Raw genomic sequence first — 17,534 nt, forward strand, 5'->3', positions numbered from 1 at the left:
TGAATTTCAAACACTGTTTAAAAGCAAAGGGCCCATATAAATATTTATTTGAACCAAAGTGGGCACGAACCCAAGATTTTCATGGAGCAGGCAGCAGTGTGTAAAAACCATCACATGACAGAGTGTCAATCATCTTACATGCCACAGATGTGTGCTGCCTTGGTCATGTACATAATATATTCACAATAAAAAATAACACACCTTGAAAAATAAGCGGCTTCTTAGAGTCTGAGGAAAATGCATCCTAATACACCTAAGCACGTAAAAAACCTTAGCCTGCTGGGGAGATCTGCCCCTCTCCCCAGTAGGCGGCAGCACTAAATGTAAAAGAACTGGTGTGCATGCAGGCGGGGGAGTTGCCAATTCCAGACATCCATGCCCCAGGGTTGGAATGGGACTGGAGTAGGTGGGCACTCACAGGCTACAGTAATGAATGTAAACAGGAGTGTCTGAGCTGGAGGACAGGTGTGGATCCACTAACCATTCCCCTTCCCCAGAAGGAAGGGGGGAAAGAAGAGCCACACAGTGAGGCCAGAATTTGCCCTACATGAGCCAGCAGTCAGCATCACACACAGCTAACGGAGGGCCCCACTCCCATGAAGCCCATTGGGAGAGCTTTAGATGCATAGACAGTCCCTTGTACGTGGTGCTGAACGTAGGCCCCCATTTCATATGTCTTTAAAAGCTCCTGTCTTTTTTAAAATGGAAATCCTGATGCATAATAGGCACCTCAATAGTTGTAAAAAGGAATTGCGGCTCACTGCAGCACACAGATGAGATCGGAAATCTCATGATAACAATATCATGTCCAGTAAGTGCACAAAACAATTACATTAACATTTCAGGATGCTTTGGGCTAAAGAGTGTTTCCTCAGTGAGCTTGCTGGTTGTACTGAAAGTGCCTATTGGCTCAGCCATAGCATCGGCAGAGCTATTGTTATGCTCTCAGCTAGAGCTATTTATACACTGAGACACTATGCACTCCTTTCAATCTTCGTCTTTCTCCACCTACTCAGAGGCGAGAGGGGGGAGAAAGGGCCCACCTAAAACTAAAAGCCCTTTAGTCCCAGAGCTTGAAACTTATTTTTAAGCTTCTCCTTATTCACATTATATATTGCTGAGGTTCTCAGTGCAGATGGAGACTTCGAGCACAAGAACCAGCCCATGGAAAAGGAAGTACAAGCCAGGCCCAAGAGTCCTTCCCACCTCAATCTGCTTCAGCCCAGACTCTCATCTAATAATAGAGAAGAGGGATCACGCTGAGGAGCTGCCGCTCACCCACAGGTCTGAATTAAGGGTTTAGAGGAGTAGCAGGTGGAATGCGGCACCACATTACTGCCCTCTCCTTATTCACAGCAAGCCCAAAAACGCATTCCATTTGTAATGGCCATGAGTAGTGATAAACTCTTTTAAGACATTTATTCCCTCTTCCTTCAGACTTTACACCACATCTGCCTTCTCTGTGTTGGTATCTGCGTGTGTTGTTCAATGATGAGCACACTGTCAGCACTAAACACAGTGGATATCATGATGGGTGGAGGGGAATCTGTATATGAAGACCAAGTGTCTCATGAAAAGGTAAGATCTCACAGGCGGAAGCAACCTTCTGTTTCAGAGGAAATGAGCACACATAAAGAGTATCTCTCTGTGGAATGCCTGGGAAGGTGGATCCACAGAGAAGAGTAGACCACCAGTAACTGCACAACAACTTGAGCCTGCAGTGTGCAGAACGGGATAGGAATTCAGACACACAGTAGCCCAGTCTGTCCCCACAAACATACCCTGGAGTAGAACCAGATGATGCACACCACCTCCTGTTTATCTTGCTCAATTTTTAATATTAAAATTAGTCACACTTGCATCTCTCGCATTTGGTCCATAAAACATAGTGGGCCAAATTCAACCCAGTGGGCTCTCACCTAAGGTAAAGTTGGCCCACTCTGCATAAGCAAATGGCATTTGATAGCTCAGAAAAAAAAAAATTCTAAACATCAGGGAAAGGGTTAGTATTTTCCCTTCTTCCTCTGCCTGTCTTAAGATCTTCAGTAGTAGTGACAACAGCAGCACCTGGTGGCACAGTCAGTACCCTGTATGTTTCTCTGCAACATCCCGTTCAGCTTGTCAGCGCAAAGGCTAGAAATTTACTTACTTATTTTACTCTATTAGAGAAAAGTAGCTCCGTCTGTGCTCTCAGAGCATTGCACTCACAGCAATTCTCTCACTGGATGTATTAACAAATAGCTCCAAACTGATCATGACAGTCTAACCTGCCAATCCTACTGTTGAGTCCCCAAAAATGGCCCCCACAGAATTTTCTCCATCACTCATGTCAAAGTTTTTGGAAGCACATATTAACTTTTACATTATGACTTTCCACTACAGGGCACTCTGCTCTCAAACTGCCACAGAGAGAGCATGTCACTCAAGTTATGGACAAAAGAGCACTGCCCCAATTAGAGCTTTGAATGAATAACCCATGCAGCATCTTCTACCTCAAAAAAACTGGAGAACAAGCTAATCTCTACAATCTTTTTAATAATAATAAATACAGCATTATTATTAATAATATTATTAAGACAAGCAGTGTTTTAGAGTTGTAGCTCTCAGAGTCTTCTGCTTATATACTCCTGGACACCCAAGCTCTCATGTGCTTTTGCAATTGATATTTCTGTACTAATGAAAATTTATCTTCCTTCCTGTATAGCTGTTTACCCAATTTTTAGTATTTTCAGAGGAATCCTATTGTTTAAAAAACAAGGACAACTAGCAAAAATAGGGTAGAAGGAAATAATTTCCAATTAAAATTGTTCAGCTTTGGGGGAAATTTCTGGGCATTTTTAAGAAATGATAGTATGTTAGTAAGTCTAATTCAAGTTAAACAAGATATTTAAATGATCCAAACAGCAGAGAATGTTTAATACATACAGTTTACAAATGAATATTTATTTGCTAAGTCTTTAGAAACCATATTGCTTTTTTCGTCACTTTGATTCAAAGTGTTACTGTTGAAAAACTAATGGGCATTCTAGCTGCACCTCTGAAATATTACAACTTTCGCTACCTTCATTAACTTTTTATACATGAGCACCAGAATTTGACAATATGAAACCCAGACCCAGCTACGCATTCAAGTTTATCCATATAAATAATCCTCCAAAGGTTTTACTCCAAACTGTTTTGTCACTAAAATGTTCAAGTGTTTTCCTCAAACCCACGGAGCAGGGTGGCACTTGCAGAGAACTACTTGTCCTCGAGTGCTGAATCCATCTATCACTGCTTTATCCTCTTGCTGCTCTTGGATGAAGAATTATTTCCTAAAATACCTCTGGCACTCTCCAATACTCCACACCAAATTCCTTGCTAGTTACAAAAAAGGGTGTTTTTCCGTGCAGCAGCAAGTGGAAAAATCTAGGTTAGAAAGATTGCTACGCTGCACTGTAACTCTTATGAAATACACATAACTCAGGTCTGTCTGCTGTGTTTAACAGAAGGGGCGGATGAGAAGGCGAGCGAGATACTGACAAGTGAGGGGGCAAGAACCCGGAATCCAAAGCCAGAGTTCCGAAAAATGCAAACAAATGTCCCAAGAGCCGCGGCCCAGCAGCTACCCACGCCGGGGAAGCCAGGTTTGCAAAACACAGGGGAAACCTGCCGAGATCCCTTTGGGCAAAGCATCCCCGTGGAGAAGTGGGGAATAAATACACGCGGCAGCACACTCACCCGAAAGCGCTTCTCTCCTAGCCCGTACATGCTCCAGCCCGAACCATCGCCCAGCGCACCAGAGCCACACTTCCAAAGCGAGCCGCCCGCCCGGCCGCACGCAACTCCCCTGCCCGTCCCCACTCACACACACACACACACACACCCCAGCGTGCGCGCTGCTGTCGGTGTCTCGCTTTGTTTTCCCCTCCAGCCACAGGGGTGTTCGCAGGCAGCAGCCCCGCGGGCGCGAGGGGGGCAGAGGCGGCTCCGCCGCTGCCTGCCCCGGCCCCCAGGGACTCGCTCCCGGCGCGGGCGCTGCTCTCGGAACTAGTTTTGAAATTCCCTCCCGCCCGGCGCTGGGGCTCGGCCGCCCGCGGCACTGGGCTCCCCGCCGGGGGAGTTCGGCCAGTCCGGGGCAGCGAGCACCCGGGCTTGGCCCGCGCGCGGTGACAGGTCCCGCCCGGCAAGTTTGCCGGCCGGGCTGGGCGCACGGCCCAGAGCCCCCCGCCCGCGGTACCTTGTTGCAGTGGTAATAGTCCAGGGGGCCCAGGCAGCCGGGCTCGGCCCCGGGCAGCGAGGCCACCGCGCTGGGCGCCGAGGGGTAGAAGCGAACGTCCATGGCGGGGCGAGCGGGGGCGGCGGCACGAGGAGGCTCCAGCGGGCATGGAACCGGCTCCTCCGGCGGCGGCGGCTCTGCCTCTGGCTGGGCGTGCGGCAGGCAGGGGCGGGGCGGGGAGCGGGGGGCAGAGCCGGCTCCTCTCCTCGCTCGCTCGCTATTGTTCCAGGCGCTGAGCCGCGGAGCTGGGCTGGGACGGCCCCCTGCCCGCCAGGGAGAGGGGCTGCCCCCCATCTCCCCACAGCTGAAGAGGGACTGGGACCCCCACCCAAACTCCCCCACGGGAGAGGGGCTGCCCCCGAAGCTCCCCCCGCAGGAGAGCGGCTGGGACCCCCGACCCAAACTCTCCCCCCCACAACACACACACATAGGAGAGGGGCTGACAGCCCCTACCCCAACTCTGCCCATGGGAGATGGACTTGGACCCCCACAGGACTGGGGCTGGGAGGTCCCAAAAGGCGAGGGGTTGAGACCCCTTCAGTCTCCACCAATCCCCCCCCCCCCCCCCCAAAACTCCACCAGAGAAAGGAGAGGGTCTGGGACTCACACACACCCCCAACCTCCCTCACACTGGAGAGGGATTGGGCTCCCCACCCCCCAAAAAAAACACTCCTACAGACAGGAGAAGGACTGGGATTCTCCTCTCCCCCAGAGAGTGGCTGGGACTCTTCCTTACCCTCCCTAACTCCCCCAAAGCAGCAGAGAAACTGGTCATTCCCCCTCCCCACCCCAGCCTCCCAACAGGAGAGGGAATGCAACCTCTTCCTCAACACCCTTCAGCAAGGGGCTAATATTTATGCACACACACCCAAAAAAGTAAAGATTCTGGGACTCCTCCTTCCCCCCAAGAAAGAAGTTGGGACCTCTGATCCTCACTCCTAGTGGTGCTGGCACTCCTGCCTCTCCCCCTCCCCTGAGAGGGTCCAGTTTTGTGCTCTCCACCCCAGACCTCCAAAATCCTTAGGTCTCCACCTACTCCCAATCTCTAGAGAGGGTCTGAGTCTCTTCTGCCCTCTCCCTACAAAGATCAGAGCTGCTGTTTGCACCTGCAATCCTAAAAGGGGCATATTTTCTTTCTACGCTCACCATAAAGAGGTTGAGCCTCCTTATCTCCTCCCCTCTTCAGGAAAAGGAACAGGCCCTTCCTCTCTGCCTAACCCCCAGGAACATGCCTCAGGTCCAAAGCTTCTGATGTGGCTTCTCATTCTGGGTGCCCCAAGTTCAGCTCCACCACCGACATTTTCAAACACCAGGGCCTAAAATCAGGCACTTTCAGTCACAATTAGTGACCCACTAAGTGGCCTGATTTCCAGAGATTCTGAGCACCCCCAGCATTCAGTGACTTCAGTGAGAGCTGTGTGTGCTCACTTCTGAAAATCAGAGCCCCATGGGTGTTTAAAGTTGGCACCCAACATTTAGAGGCTACTTTTGAAAGGGGGAAAAGGTCCAAAACTCTCCTTCATCTCTGTGCATCCCAAGGACAGGTGCTGATCTTGGTCCATTTCATCTGAGTCACCTGCCCCACTCACCAAGGAATGGGAGTGACTGTCCCACCTCCTGCCTGCTCCACCACAAACACATGCATTGGTTCCTGCACATTCCTGTCTATGTAACAGACTCTGCCTTTCACAAGGGTAAAGCTACCATGCAGTTTCCTTCTAAATAACACATGCTCACCTCCAGTTCCCCTGAGCAGCATTTCTGGGAATCCTCCCCTTTTGCAGAAGGAATGTCCATCTCTCCCTTAGTCTATCAGAGGAATGAACCATTCACGAGGAGGAGCTGGGCAATGTATTAAGGGGCAAGACCCAGCAGGTATAGGCTACATAGATCAGATGCTAGACAGTAGAACCTCGGAGTTATGAACACTTTGTGAATGGAGGTTGTTCATAACTCTGAATAAAACATGGTTGTTTTTTCAAAAGTTTACAACCAAACATTGACTTAATACAGCTTTGAAACTTCACTATGCACAAGAAAAATGCTACTTTGAACCATCTTAATTTAAATGAAACAAGCACAGACCCAGTTTCCTTACCTTGTCAAATCTTCTTTTTTTAAACTTTCCCTTTATTTTTTCAGTAGTTTATGTTTAACACAGTACTGTGCTGTACAGTATTTCCCTTTTTTTGTGTGTGTCTGCTGCCTGATTGCATACTTTTGGTTCCAAAGGAGGTGTGTGGTTGCCTGGTCAGTCTGTAACTCTGATGTTCATAACTCTGAGATTCTGCTGTATATGGTGAGTATTTGGACTGTGCATAACAGGCTAGTCCCTCTGAGGACAGTTTGAGCATAGCCATGGGCTGAGGTAGTTTTGTTGGATTGTGACATGGGCACCCTCTCACTGTCACCTCATGTTAGGTTCTGGCACATCTCTCCATTTTGCTGTCCATTTTCTCTCTTTTCACCTTTTCCGTTCCTTTTCTTACTTGCCTTGTTTTTTTTTTTGTTTTGTTTTGTTTTCTTTGTAGATTTTCTTGTTCTCTTATTTTTTAACTCTGTTCTTCCCTGTTTAATTCCTCCCTGAATGGGCTGAATCCCACCCCATACTCCCCCACTCAATGGAAAGCTACATACTGGAGAAGGCATCTATTAGTGTTATCCACGTCTGGCTGGGCTGAACACCATGGGTGCAAGGAGAGTAGCTTGGGCATGGCAAGCTTTTGCCTTAGGGCTAATCTAAATTAGGTGCACATAGCTATAGCACACAGGGGTGTGAAAAATTCACACCTCTGAGCACTGCAGCAATTTCAACCTAACACTCGGAAATTCTTTCGTCAACCTAATTACTGCTGCTTGAGGTACAGCAATGGCAAAACCCCTTCAGTTTCTGTAGGAAGCGTCTATGCTACAGTGTTGCAGCACTGTAGCTGTGTTCTTGTAGCACCTGTAATGTAGACATGGCCTGAGCCTGCAGACAGGCACAAGGGAGCTGCTTCTGCAGCTAGTTTCGTAATAGGAGCCGCAGGATAGGCCTGGCAAGTACTCAACAGTACATATAGGATCATATTCTGCTCTCATTTACACCACTGCAAATCCATGGATTTCTGTGGAATTACTCTGGATTGACATTAGCATAAATGAGCAGAATTTGGCTCAGGGAGAGGCTAAGGTATGCACCAGGGGCACACCCTGTGGGAATGGGCCAAATGCAAGGGGAAAGTGGGTGAGAAGTTGGATCCAGACATATGCCATGAACACCTGGCATATAACTTTTTAATTTCCTGGGATCAGTGTTTCTGATGATGATTGGTAGGTTTTGATGTTCCTCACCAAAAAAAGAGTGTAGGCCATACAGTATCTTGGAAGGTGAGGAAGACTACACAGCACTCTTGTTGGTACAAGGGGATGGGGGAACTGTAACAAGCAGCTGAGGGAAAGAGGAAAAGAGGATGGTCATCAGAAGAGGCTGAGCTCAGCAAAAGCTCATAGGGCTGCTACATGGGGGAGATGAGCACTGGAAAATGTAGGGTGCTACTATGTGGGGGGTTGAGCCATGAGGCTGAGAAAAAAAGAAGACGAGTTCTGCCTTAGGTAAGGGCTGGGATGTATGAGAACCAAGAGGTTTGTTGCAGTAGGAAGAGTTACTGGGCAGGTCAGAGAAAGGCCTGGCTGGCAAAAACAGAGATTTGGCTGGGGGGAGGAAGCAGAGGGAGCTGCTGTGGGAAGATGCTCAGCTTGGCCAGACACGTGCTCTGTCACAACAGCTGCGCCAGACCTGAAACCTGACTATGCATGAGGCTAGCTGAAGCAAGCTGTCGGCAAGGAGGACTCATCATTCCATCATATGCCAGTTCTCAGTTATTAATTACTTATTAAAAACAAAAGCTTAGTTTTGGGTGACTCCTGTAGAGAAGGCAAAGGGAGTGCCTCAGGCCACAGTGGTTGTGGGAAAGTTAACATTAGAACCCAGTGGAGATTTGGAGAATCTTTGATCACCTGTTTTAACTCTAAATTGGGTTCTAATCTGTTCCAGTAACCCAGACTGATGAGGAGAAGGGTGTGGGGGATGTTCTAAATTTCCATAATTACTTGGGTCCATGTCAACTATTAGGTCTTCGCCACGAATTACAATTAATATTGATATTTAATACTTGGCACCAACAACCTTATAAAGGAAATGAGGTGGGTTGAAAATCAGAGACAGTGAATTCACAGCTCCCTACCCTCCACAGGATTATATGAGCACTATCTGCTGTCCTAATCTTAGGTACTTGCTCTAAATCGTTAGATCAAAATATGCCTCTGTTCTGCGCAAACCTGCTGTTATTTTAAATTTTTTAATGCCAATTATTGACAATAGAAATGACAATTCCCTAAGCTGGCCTCTGGGAATTGTTCTGTATGGTAGCATGTGACATAGAGCATTTGGAAAGAGCCAGTAAACAGAACTGGGGCCTGGAGAACCACAGCTTGCACCAGGCAGGGTGGAGAAATAGCAATTCCATAGTTAAGGAAGGCATGAAATGGCTCTTCCATTTTAACCTGTTATTTTCAGTCACTTTGAACTTTTTAATTAACTTTTCTTTTGCAGCTGAAATTTCTCCTGCCTTTAATTATTAAAGAAATAACAATAGGAAACTCTCTCTTTGTCATCTGGTAGGAGTAAGCTTGCGTAGTCCATAGAATTTTTCAGCGTGTGTGTGTGTGTGTGTGTGTGTGTGTGTGTGTGTGTGTGTGTAAAGAAATTATTAAGGGAAAGGCAGGTCCAAGTAATTAATCTTGTATTTAGTTGTGAAGGCAGCCATGGAGCAAGTTCCATAGCATCAGCCCACCTCTTGTGAAGGTTTGGTCTTCCACATTCCTGAGCCTCCCCTGACTGATCAATAATTTCATTGTTTTGGTGGAACATGGCTGTCATGGGCACTGAAGGAAGAGGCAATATCTCAAGTGGCTAAAATAGCTGGGAAACAGAGCACTGGGGTGATACGTTTGCAGTCCACTGTGTTGCTAAGAGGATGGATTCCTGCATTTTGTACCAGCTGGAGTATTTGCAGGATCTGTGGTTCCATTCCTAGATATGAATGGCAGTAATCAAGCTTTGAGACCACCATTGTGTGGATCATCATGACCAGGTCTGCGTCTATGTTGTCTGGCAAGTAATTGATAGAAATGGCCATTTTATTTATTTATTTATTTATTTATTTATTTAGCTGCACAACTATTTGCACATCCAGTTGCAATGAGGAGGCCTAGAGGATCTCAGTGCTGCAAACCCATCTGTGGATGGAGGTCTCTAATTTATGGGGATTTCTTCCTACCAGCTGTGACAGTGTTGCAAACTCTCACAATATTTGGTGTTTTTCTTAAAATCCTAACTCCTGGAGTCAAGTGATTACAATAGAATCTCAGCTTTCACTGATATTAAAATTAAGTTTCTAGACCTCATGACTGTGGCAAAAAGCTTGAAAACGTGACTTGAGTGCAGTCTAAAGGCTTAAAAGCCAGAAGGGAAATAAACCTTAATGATTTGGGTGCGGGAGTTGATCTATGATTTTTGAATGCTCGGGGTTAGCAATATTCTGTTTAATAACCACCTCTGCTTTGCTTTCAGATATTCTCTACTGTTTTTGTAAAGTACTTTGAGATCTCTCAATGGAAGGCACTATGGAAGTGTATATTATTTTACAGCACAAATTCCCTGAACTGAAGTTTGCTAATCTGCACATTTAGTAAGTCACACACACCCAAAAATGGTGCTGTCTCCCCGCTTCTCAGCAGATCCTGTAGTGAAGTGTCATATTACAAAGGCTTCATCATTTTTGTAAAATCTACCCCAGTACATAGACTTGTACATTATGAAGTATAAATAATTAAACCTAAACAAGAGTTGTAAAAATAACAGAACAAAGTGCATTTTCTGATGCATTATTTTGGCTTGTTTAGTCACAAAATTCAGTAATTAGTGAGGAGCCTCTCAGATGTTAGTCTGAATTAGCAAGGTTTTACTGTGTTATTATCTTTATTAATTATTATCATTATTATATTTCATATATCACGGAGACATTGCTTGCAGCTCCACAGTTAAGGCTGCGTTGACTTTTTCACTTCAAGCAAGATATAATCCCTGTATTGCCCATGAAAATGAACACATTTCATCACCAAACACAGCATTTCCTCAGCAGATACAAAGATACAAACTGATTTTTTAAACAATTATATTAAATTAGTCCCATTCTAAACATGTTAAAATCACTCTCTTTCAAAATATAGCAATGTTTTCCTAATGTCTTCTCCAATCCCTAGAGCATAAGTCTCACAACACTCAGAGATGTCAAATGTTGTCCATTCATCTCTCTTCACTAGACGTCCTACACAGACTGACTTGAAAAATCAGTCATCACAAAAGAAAAAGGCTATTCCTACCCATATCCCTAACTGTTTTCACATACACCAGGGGAAGCTGGCAGAAAAAGACCTCTTCATCAAAGAAATGGCCTCGTAGCTCATGTCCATTAAATCATTCAGCGCTTTTGCTGGCAGAACTTTCAGAAAGGACCATCTCCCAGCTCTTGTCTCCTGGACCTCCTAGGCCACAGGAAGTTCATAGTGGGGTGCTGCTCTCCTTTGGACTTCCAAAGATCCACAGGAGAACTCCCTCCTTATGCACTTTCTAAAGTGTGCAGGATGGAAGCGCCTGTCCTGGGCCTCTGCACTCCTTGTGAAACCTCCTCGGCCACTACCCCTGTGTACAGTGCCTACTCTGGTCCAACTCCCCAAATCCCCACTGCACCACCCTTCACGGTTTTGTCCAGTTTGTTCTTGTAAAGGCCCTAATCCTGCAAACACCTACTCATGAGCTTAATATATTGCAGCCGATGGGATTACTGGCAAGGAGAAATTTAAGCATATGCGTTTTTCTAGCACTGGTACCTAAGTGCTTAGTTTCTACACATATACAGATATACTTATGAAATGTCTCTATATAAAAACTAGGTGCTTATAGTTTCTAAGAAGATATGTAGGGGTGGGGATAAGAGAGTAGTGGACAGGGAACAGAAAATGCCTGTTTAGAACTTAAACAGGGATGGAGACTAATTGAGCATCTGGAGAGCAGAGCTAGAGAAGCTGGGGAACAGAGCTAGAGAAGTTGGGAAGACACTTAAACAGTTATCTGCTCTGCTTAAAACTTTATGGGAGATAATCAAAGGTGCATTTGGGAATCACTGTTATGCCTTTGAAAATCTGCCCTGTACACACCTGGCAGAGAAAGCTTTACGTTTTCAATACTTGGAACCTAAAATTAGTTTCCTAGGTCTATATTTAGGCATCTGCTCAATGATGAGTATCTACTACTTCCTACTGCCTTCAGTGGTAGCTGTTGGGTGCTCAGTACTTTTGAAATTTGGGCAGGTGCCTAAATATGGACTTAAAAGCCTAACTTTAGGTGGTTAGTTTGGAAAAACTTGGCCTATAATTCCTGCGTCTTTTGCCCTGTACCATAACCACTAGACAGTGACTCTTACAATTGCATGCTAGTACTACAACTGGGAAAACAAACATTTTCCCCAGTGCAATTCTGTGTATGCCACATGCTAGAGGATAAAGTGCTAAGCTGTGTGCGTGGCAAGAAGTAAACGAGTCTCAGTACATCTGAATCAGAGTCAGAATATTACGGAGTTCTTGAAAATTATAGCTCATTATTGGTTAGTTACAGTCGGAAAAGTGGCCATAAAAATGTGAAGTTCCATGTTTGTTTTCTCTCAGTGATGCCCAGATCAAAGTTACCTCACCAGCTAGCCCTGAAAACTCAGCTCACCTCACCTCACACATCACTAGGAATAAGGAGTCTGCAACCAGAATGTAGTGGGAAATGTTGCTGATGATGCACAAAGCAAAGGGAAAATCAGCTTCCCCCTCCTTTTGCCATTTTAACCTGTAGAACTAACAAGAATGAACACAGTCAGCTCTTAAGGTCCTTACTCAAGACCAAGTTACTGCAGGGAAATCTATGGAAGTTGTGTGGGGGGAAAGGGGAAAGTTTCCAAGATTCTCCCAATTTTCTTCAGATTGTTCTGCCATGGGGATAGAGGTGTTTTCCCCATCCCCCAAGCCACTCCCACCAGTGGAACAAGCTGCTGGGCTGGCTCATGAATTCCAGAAGACCAGGGAAATGCCAGGGCTATCTGCATGGAGGTTCTTACACCCCAGCAGTACACCTAAACTTCCTGACAGTGCGGCTCCAATGAAGCTGGTGAGTGCCCCAGGGTTTCCTGAAGACGGGGAACTCCTGTCACAGTGAGACAGGGAATTAGTACAACCTGGACTCTATTAACATTACTGGGGAGTCTCTATGGGCCTGCTGAGAAGAGAAGGCACATCTCCTCACCTTACCCTGGCTAGTCTATGCCTACCCTTGGCCTGCTTACTCCTTGCTCCCTATTCGCTTGCAGATTCCCAGACCTACAGAGGCCCTCTGCAGGGCCTGTGGCAAAAGCTGGGGATGTTGCCACGTATGTGACCGACAATCCTTTTCACCTGGTAGCGAGGGCTTCCTCATTCAGAAGGGAGGTTTGATCAGGCCCTCGGTTTTCACTCAGCCATTACTTAAACAAAACTCCCATTGAAATCTTTGAATACAGATTCAGCAAAAACAGAGCAAAGACCTCAGGAGTTGGCCAGATATCAAAACAGTAAATGAACACGTCTCAAATACACAAAAAGCCAAATTCAGCTCAGCACAAGTAAGCACAATTCCAGGGAGATCAATGGGGTTGCATTATTTACACCAGGAAGAATTTAGCCCCAGAGAGCAGACACACCAAGTCAGAAGGTGCAATTTTTCATGGTCATTTTTAGATCTGGGTGAATCCTGCAAAAAATAGAATGTTTTCATTCTCCTTAGCCATGCTCATGCCTGGAAAGGAAATTGCAGGGCTGTATGCACAAGTATTCACAAAGACTGAATTTTAAATGTACACATTCAAGCATTCAATCAAAGAACAAAATACCGTGCGACTTTTCTATCCAATCATATTTAGGCAACACAGCTAGAATTTCAATTATCAAATACTTGCAGAGAACAATCTGTGATCAAACTAAAGTTAATTTTTTTAAAATAATAGAATAAATCTGAATAACAAATAATTTTGAGAGAATCCTGATGGCAGATGGATATTTTAGGAGCAGAAATATAGGCTAAATTTGTCAGATAAATTATTTATTTTGAAATATTCATCCAGCTCCAACTGCACTTTAACTTTAAAAATGTATATTGTTTTTCAGCGTATCCTTTAAAATGCCTGTTTAGATTGATTTTAAACATAATTTAATATTGTACAGTTTGTTTTAAAATATGGATATTAATTTAGAGCTGTATTACACAGCTCTGTCTTTGACATTTGAGTCTTATCTCCAGTTTGTATCTGAGAACTTCTAATCACACTATTTAATTCAGAGCTACACTTCTTATTTCTGCAAGGAAGTATATAGATATCTACATATTCAATAGTTTCATAGTGTTAAGTTGTCCTAGGTTATTAAAAAAATGCTGAACAAATGAATAAAACCAATTGTCAATAACTACAATGCAAATGAATACATTACAACTGCAATGAAACTGGATTAACTAAATCCACATTGCATCTGGATTTACATGTAACACAAAATTAAATGCAGCTGAAAGACTTCCTATTACATGGGCCTGATTCAAAGCTCTCTGAAGTCAATAGAAAGACTTGTTTAATGCAATAGGCTTTGGATTAGGAGCTGTGTGAGTAAATAAAAGCATTCATATAAACTGGATTTGATCCATAAAGCAAGGTTACCCATTTGACATTTTACGTCACGTAAAATCTAAAGTAAAATTGCGTCTCTCTGCTTCCAAATCAGATGGCATTAGCCTTCTTTTTGGCTTGAGATTTTTGGTACCTGTCCAAAAAAAAGGAAAAATCTTCCTGACATCCTTATAAATGCAGCTATTTAACCACCTGTCAGTTTGCTTTGGATCCCCATTGAATTTCTGACAGGAAAAACATTATTTTGTCTACATGTTATTTCATGACACAAGAAATGCAGCACATACACAAAGTTTACGCATTGTGTGAAAAGCTATTTTAAAAAGAAAGGAGAGTTGTTCCATAGTACCAAGGCAATTACCGTGCAATTAATGTCATTGATAGGACACAACATTACAAAAACCCAAACAAAACAAAGCACAAAACATTCCCAACAGTCTAGGAAAGGACCAAGGATACTCACACAATAATTTACATCATCCTTATTTTGAACAAGCACAAGAATCTAAGATACAGCCACATGTGGGATAGCTCATGGTTTATGGGCCCAATCCTGAAGACCTTCCTCACACAAAAATCCCATAATCAACAATAGATCAAATCAGAAAGGCCCGGATCTAGCAAGCTACAGGTTAATAGGATTATTCATGTGCTTGAAGTTACACGCATGCTTAAGTGACTTGCTAGATCAGAGCCAAATGCTTTACTCAGTCCCTATTAAGGCCTTTTGGATTTGGTTCAACATGAGTTTTATGGAAGCAAAGTCTATAGAATCCTACAACTTGCATTTTTTATTTCATGGAAATTGAAAAGATACTTTTTAGAGTGCTTGGAGGACTGGATTTTGCAAAGCATAACATCAATGGTTCATGTGTTCGTATGTAAAGTTATCACATGCAAGAACCTATTAACTTAAAATTAAGGTTGCACAAATGGAATTCCTCACAACAGTGCAAACAACTAAAGGGAATGGAAAGGAAATGGAAAGGCAACATTCACACCCATATAATAATAATCTCCAAACATTAGCCTACCACCATCACAGTATTCAAACACCTCAACATACTAATAACATCTCTATTATGCTAACCTTCTGTTCAATGTTAATATCCCCCCCCCAATACACATATTAAAGAGCTCAACACTACACTGCAGTGCATAAATTAACTACAATCTATTACATGGCTATTTTGTTGTATAACGTACTCTGATTATACATATGAAATATCTGGATAATATTCATGCATAATTGTGTCTGGTACTGTGTACAGCACAGCTGATTACACAATGGAGTGAGGAAGGATCAAAAGATATCTATGACCCTTAAGCAGAGCCCACACCACCCAACACAAACACCTGCCCCCATCCTCACTCAATTCCACTGGCACCCATGTCCCTTGCCTAGTGAGTGCAGTTTAGTTGAGGGTGAGTCCCTCAATCACGGTATGCCAAGCACAGTTCTGCTGCCCTTGATTCACACAACAAGGATAACAACCCTTTATTACCCCTGCCCCCAATAGCAAAGTGACTTGTGATCCAACACCAGCCAAAAGCGATCATTTGGGTGAAGCGGCCCCACCATGCTGCACACCTAGGCAGAGTGGGAGTGCCTATGCAAACAAGGTTGGTTCATGAAGTCTTCTCCTCCAGCTCATGCAGATCCTGCCTTCATCGGTGACAATGGAAATACACAGTAAATGTCTGAGTTTTTAATAAGTTCTGAGCATGCAGTTAGTTTAGTAATCTTCCACTGTCTGGTGTAAGGTATCTGGAAAAGCTACTTTTTCATTTGAAGATTATAATTCTCATTAATTATTAAATAATTGCAAACTATTGGTGAGTTTTATCATGTTTCATGAAAGTAAACATTACGTGCTTTACAGTGCCAATTATCAAGCCATTGCACTGGAAGAAACCTCAGAAGAGGAGATCAACTCTTCTTGATGGGTAGATATTATCCACACCAAATGCAGTAGTAGCCAGGGGCTGCTTTCTCTGAATATTTATTCCCAGAAAAGCTGTATTTTGGGACAATCCCAGCACACAGGCTTCAAAATGTCAACTGCTAAATTACAGGACAAGTATTAATTGTCTCTATTTATAGTTCCACCAGGTGACGGATAAGGTCTAAGCTGCATTTGATATTGCACATTAAGCTGGTTAACACAAGAAGACAGTTTATAATTTTGTTACCAGACCTTTTACTAGAAGTTTTTTTTTGAGTGAAATTCTGACCCTACTGAAGTGGATGGAAGTTTTGTAATTTCTAAAGTTAGACTCCTCAATCCATATTTAGGCAGCTGCCTGGTTTTCAAAAGTGAGAGGCACCAATAACTCCCATTGAGGTCCATACAATCTAGTGGGTACTCCTCATCACTTTTGAAAATCAGGCAGGTTCCTAAATATGGACTTAGGAGCCTAGCCTGGCAATGGATTCTATTACATGATCTGTCCTGTGCTTTGAGTGTGATCATGGGCAAACCACACAACCATTCTGTGCCTCAGTTTCCCCATCTTACAGACAGGGATTCTGATTCTTCCTTGATGCCCAGTGTCATTAGGATTCATACATTCATGTCTGTACAGTGCTTTGGAAAAATCAATGGATCTGAGCACAGAGTTTAAATTGTGAAAGTATGCAGTATAATCAGACAGGACATGGCTACGTTGCTCTCAGTTTCTCTAGGTTTTTATATAAAAGCAATTACAATGCAATCCAAGATGTGGGGTTTATACAAATAATTCCAGGTTAAGCACCCCTTAACCAGTGGCTGACAATTGCTTTTCGTTTTTTTTCTATTTTTGAGTGCCCAACTTGAGACAATTTAAAAGGAACTGATTTTCAGAGTCCAGGTTGCTTAACTGATTCAAGTTCCTTTAAGTAGATTTTAAGTTGGGCACCAAAAATTTGCTGCACACAAAACCAACAATCACTTTTGAATATCTTGGCCACAGACTTTGTGTGAACCTTGGAGATGCTGTGCCTGCAGTTCTCAGTTCTGTCTGTCAGCTTTTCTGAATTGGTATTATTAATACCAGTATGTCAAGTCAAGGTTTATAATTCCTTCAGAACATGTAAGCTTTCCCCAGGCAACTGTAAGCAAAGGAATGGACCATGTCCTACAGTGTAAATATAGGCCCTTTTCTGTACAGAATGAATATGAAGAATAAACCCTGAAGAAAAAAAAAAAAGTCAGGAGAGAATAAACAGAGAAGTGTATCTGCCATACATCAAGCCATTCCGATATGTAGGAAAGATAGAAAATGTGGCAAAAGACCACCTTGGCTTAACCATGAGATCTTGCATGACCTACAAAATAAAAAGGAGTCACATAAAAAATGGAAACTAGGTCAGATTACAAAGGATGAATATAGGCAAATAACACAGGAATGCAGGGGCAAGATTAGAAAGGCAAAGGCACAAAATGAGCTCAAACTAATTATGGGAATAAAGGGAAACAAGACGACTTTTTATTTTG

The 17,534-nt window shown here is 43.8% G+C and overlaps 1 protein-coding gene across 5 annotated transcripts in view; it reads right to left on the reverse strand.

The window, feature by feature from the left end:
* TOX2 (TOX high mobility group box family member 2) overlaps positions 1 to 4,384 on the reverse strand; it is a 265,767-nt gene extending 261,383 nt beyond the window's left edge. For 3 of the 5 annotated variants that reach the window (XM_032793340.2, XM_032793339.2, XM_032793335.2), the window contains exon 1: positions 4,220 to 4,384. In XM_032793340.2, coding sequence (XP_032649231.1) covers positions 4,220 to 4,321 — 102 coding nt within the window. In that variant the 5' untranslated portion in view covers positions 4,322 to 4,384. Of the gene's footprint in view, positions 1 to 3,720; positions 3,812 to 4,219 lie in introns of those variants that run through there. The other 2 variants (XM_032793338.2, XM_075072321.1) reach the window with 2 other exon arrangements.
* Positions 4,385 to 17,534: the final 13,150 nt, after the last annotated feature.

This window comes from Chelonoidis abingdonii, chromosome 14 (genome assembly GCF_003597395.2).
Source record: "Chelonoidis abingdonii isolate Lonesome George chromosome 14, CheloAbing_2.0, whole genome shotgun sequence".
Lineage (NCBI taxonomy): Eukaryota > Metazoa > Chordata > Testudines > Testudinidae > Chelonoidis > Chelonoidis abingdonii.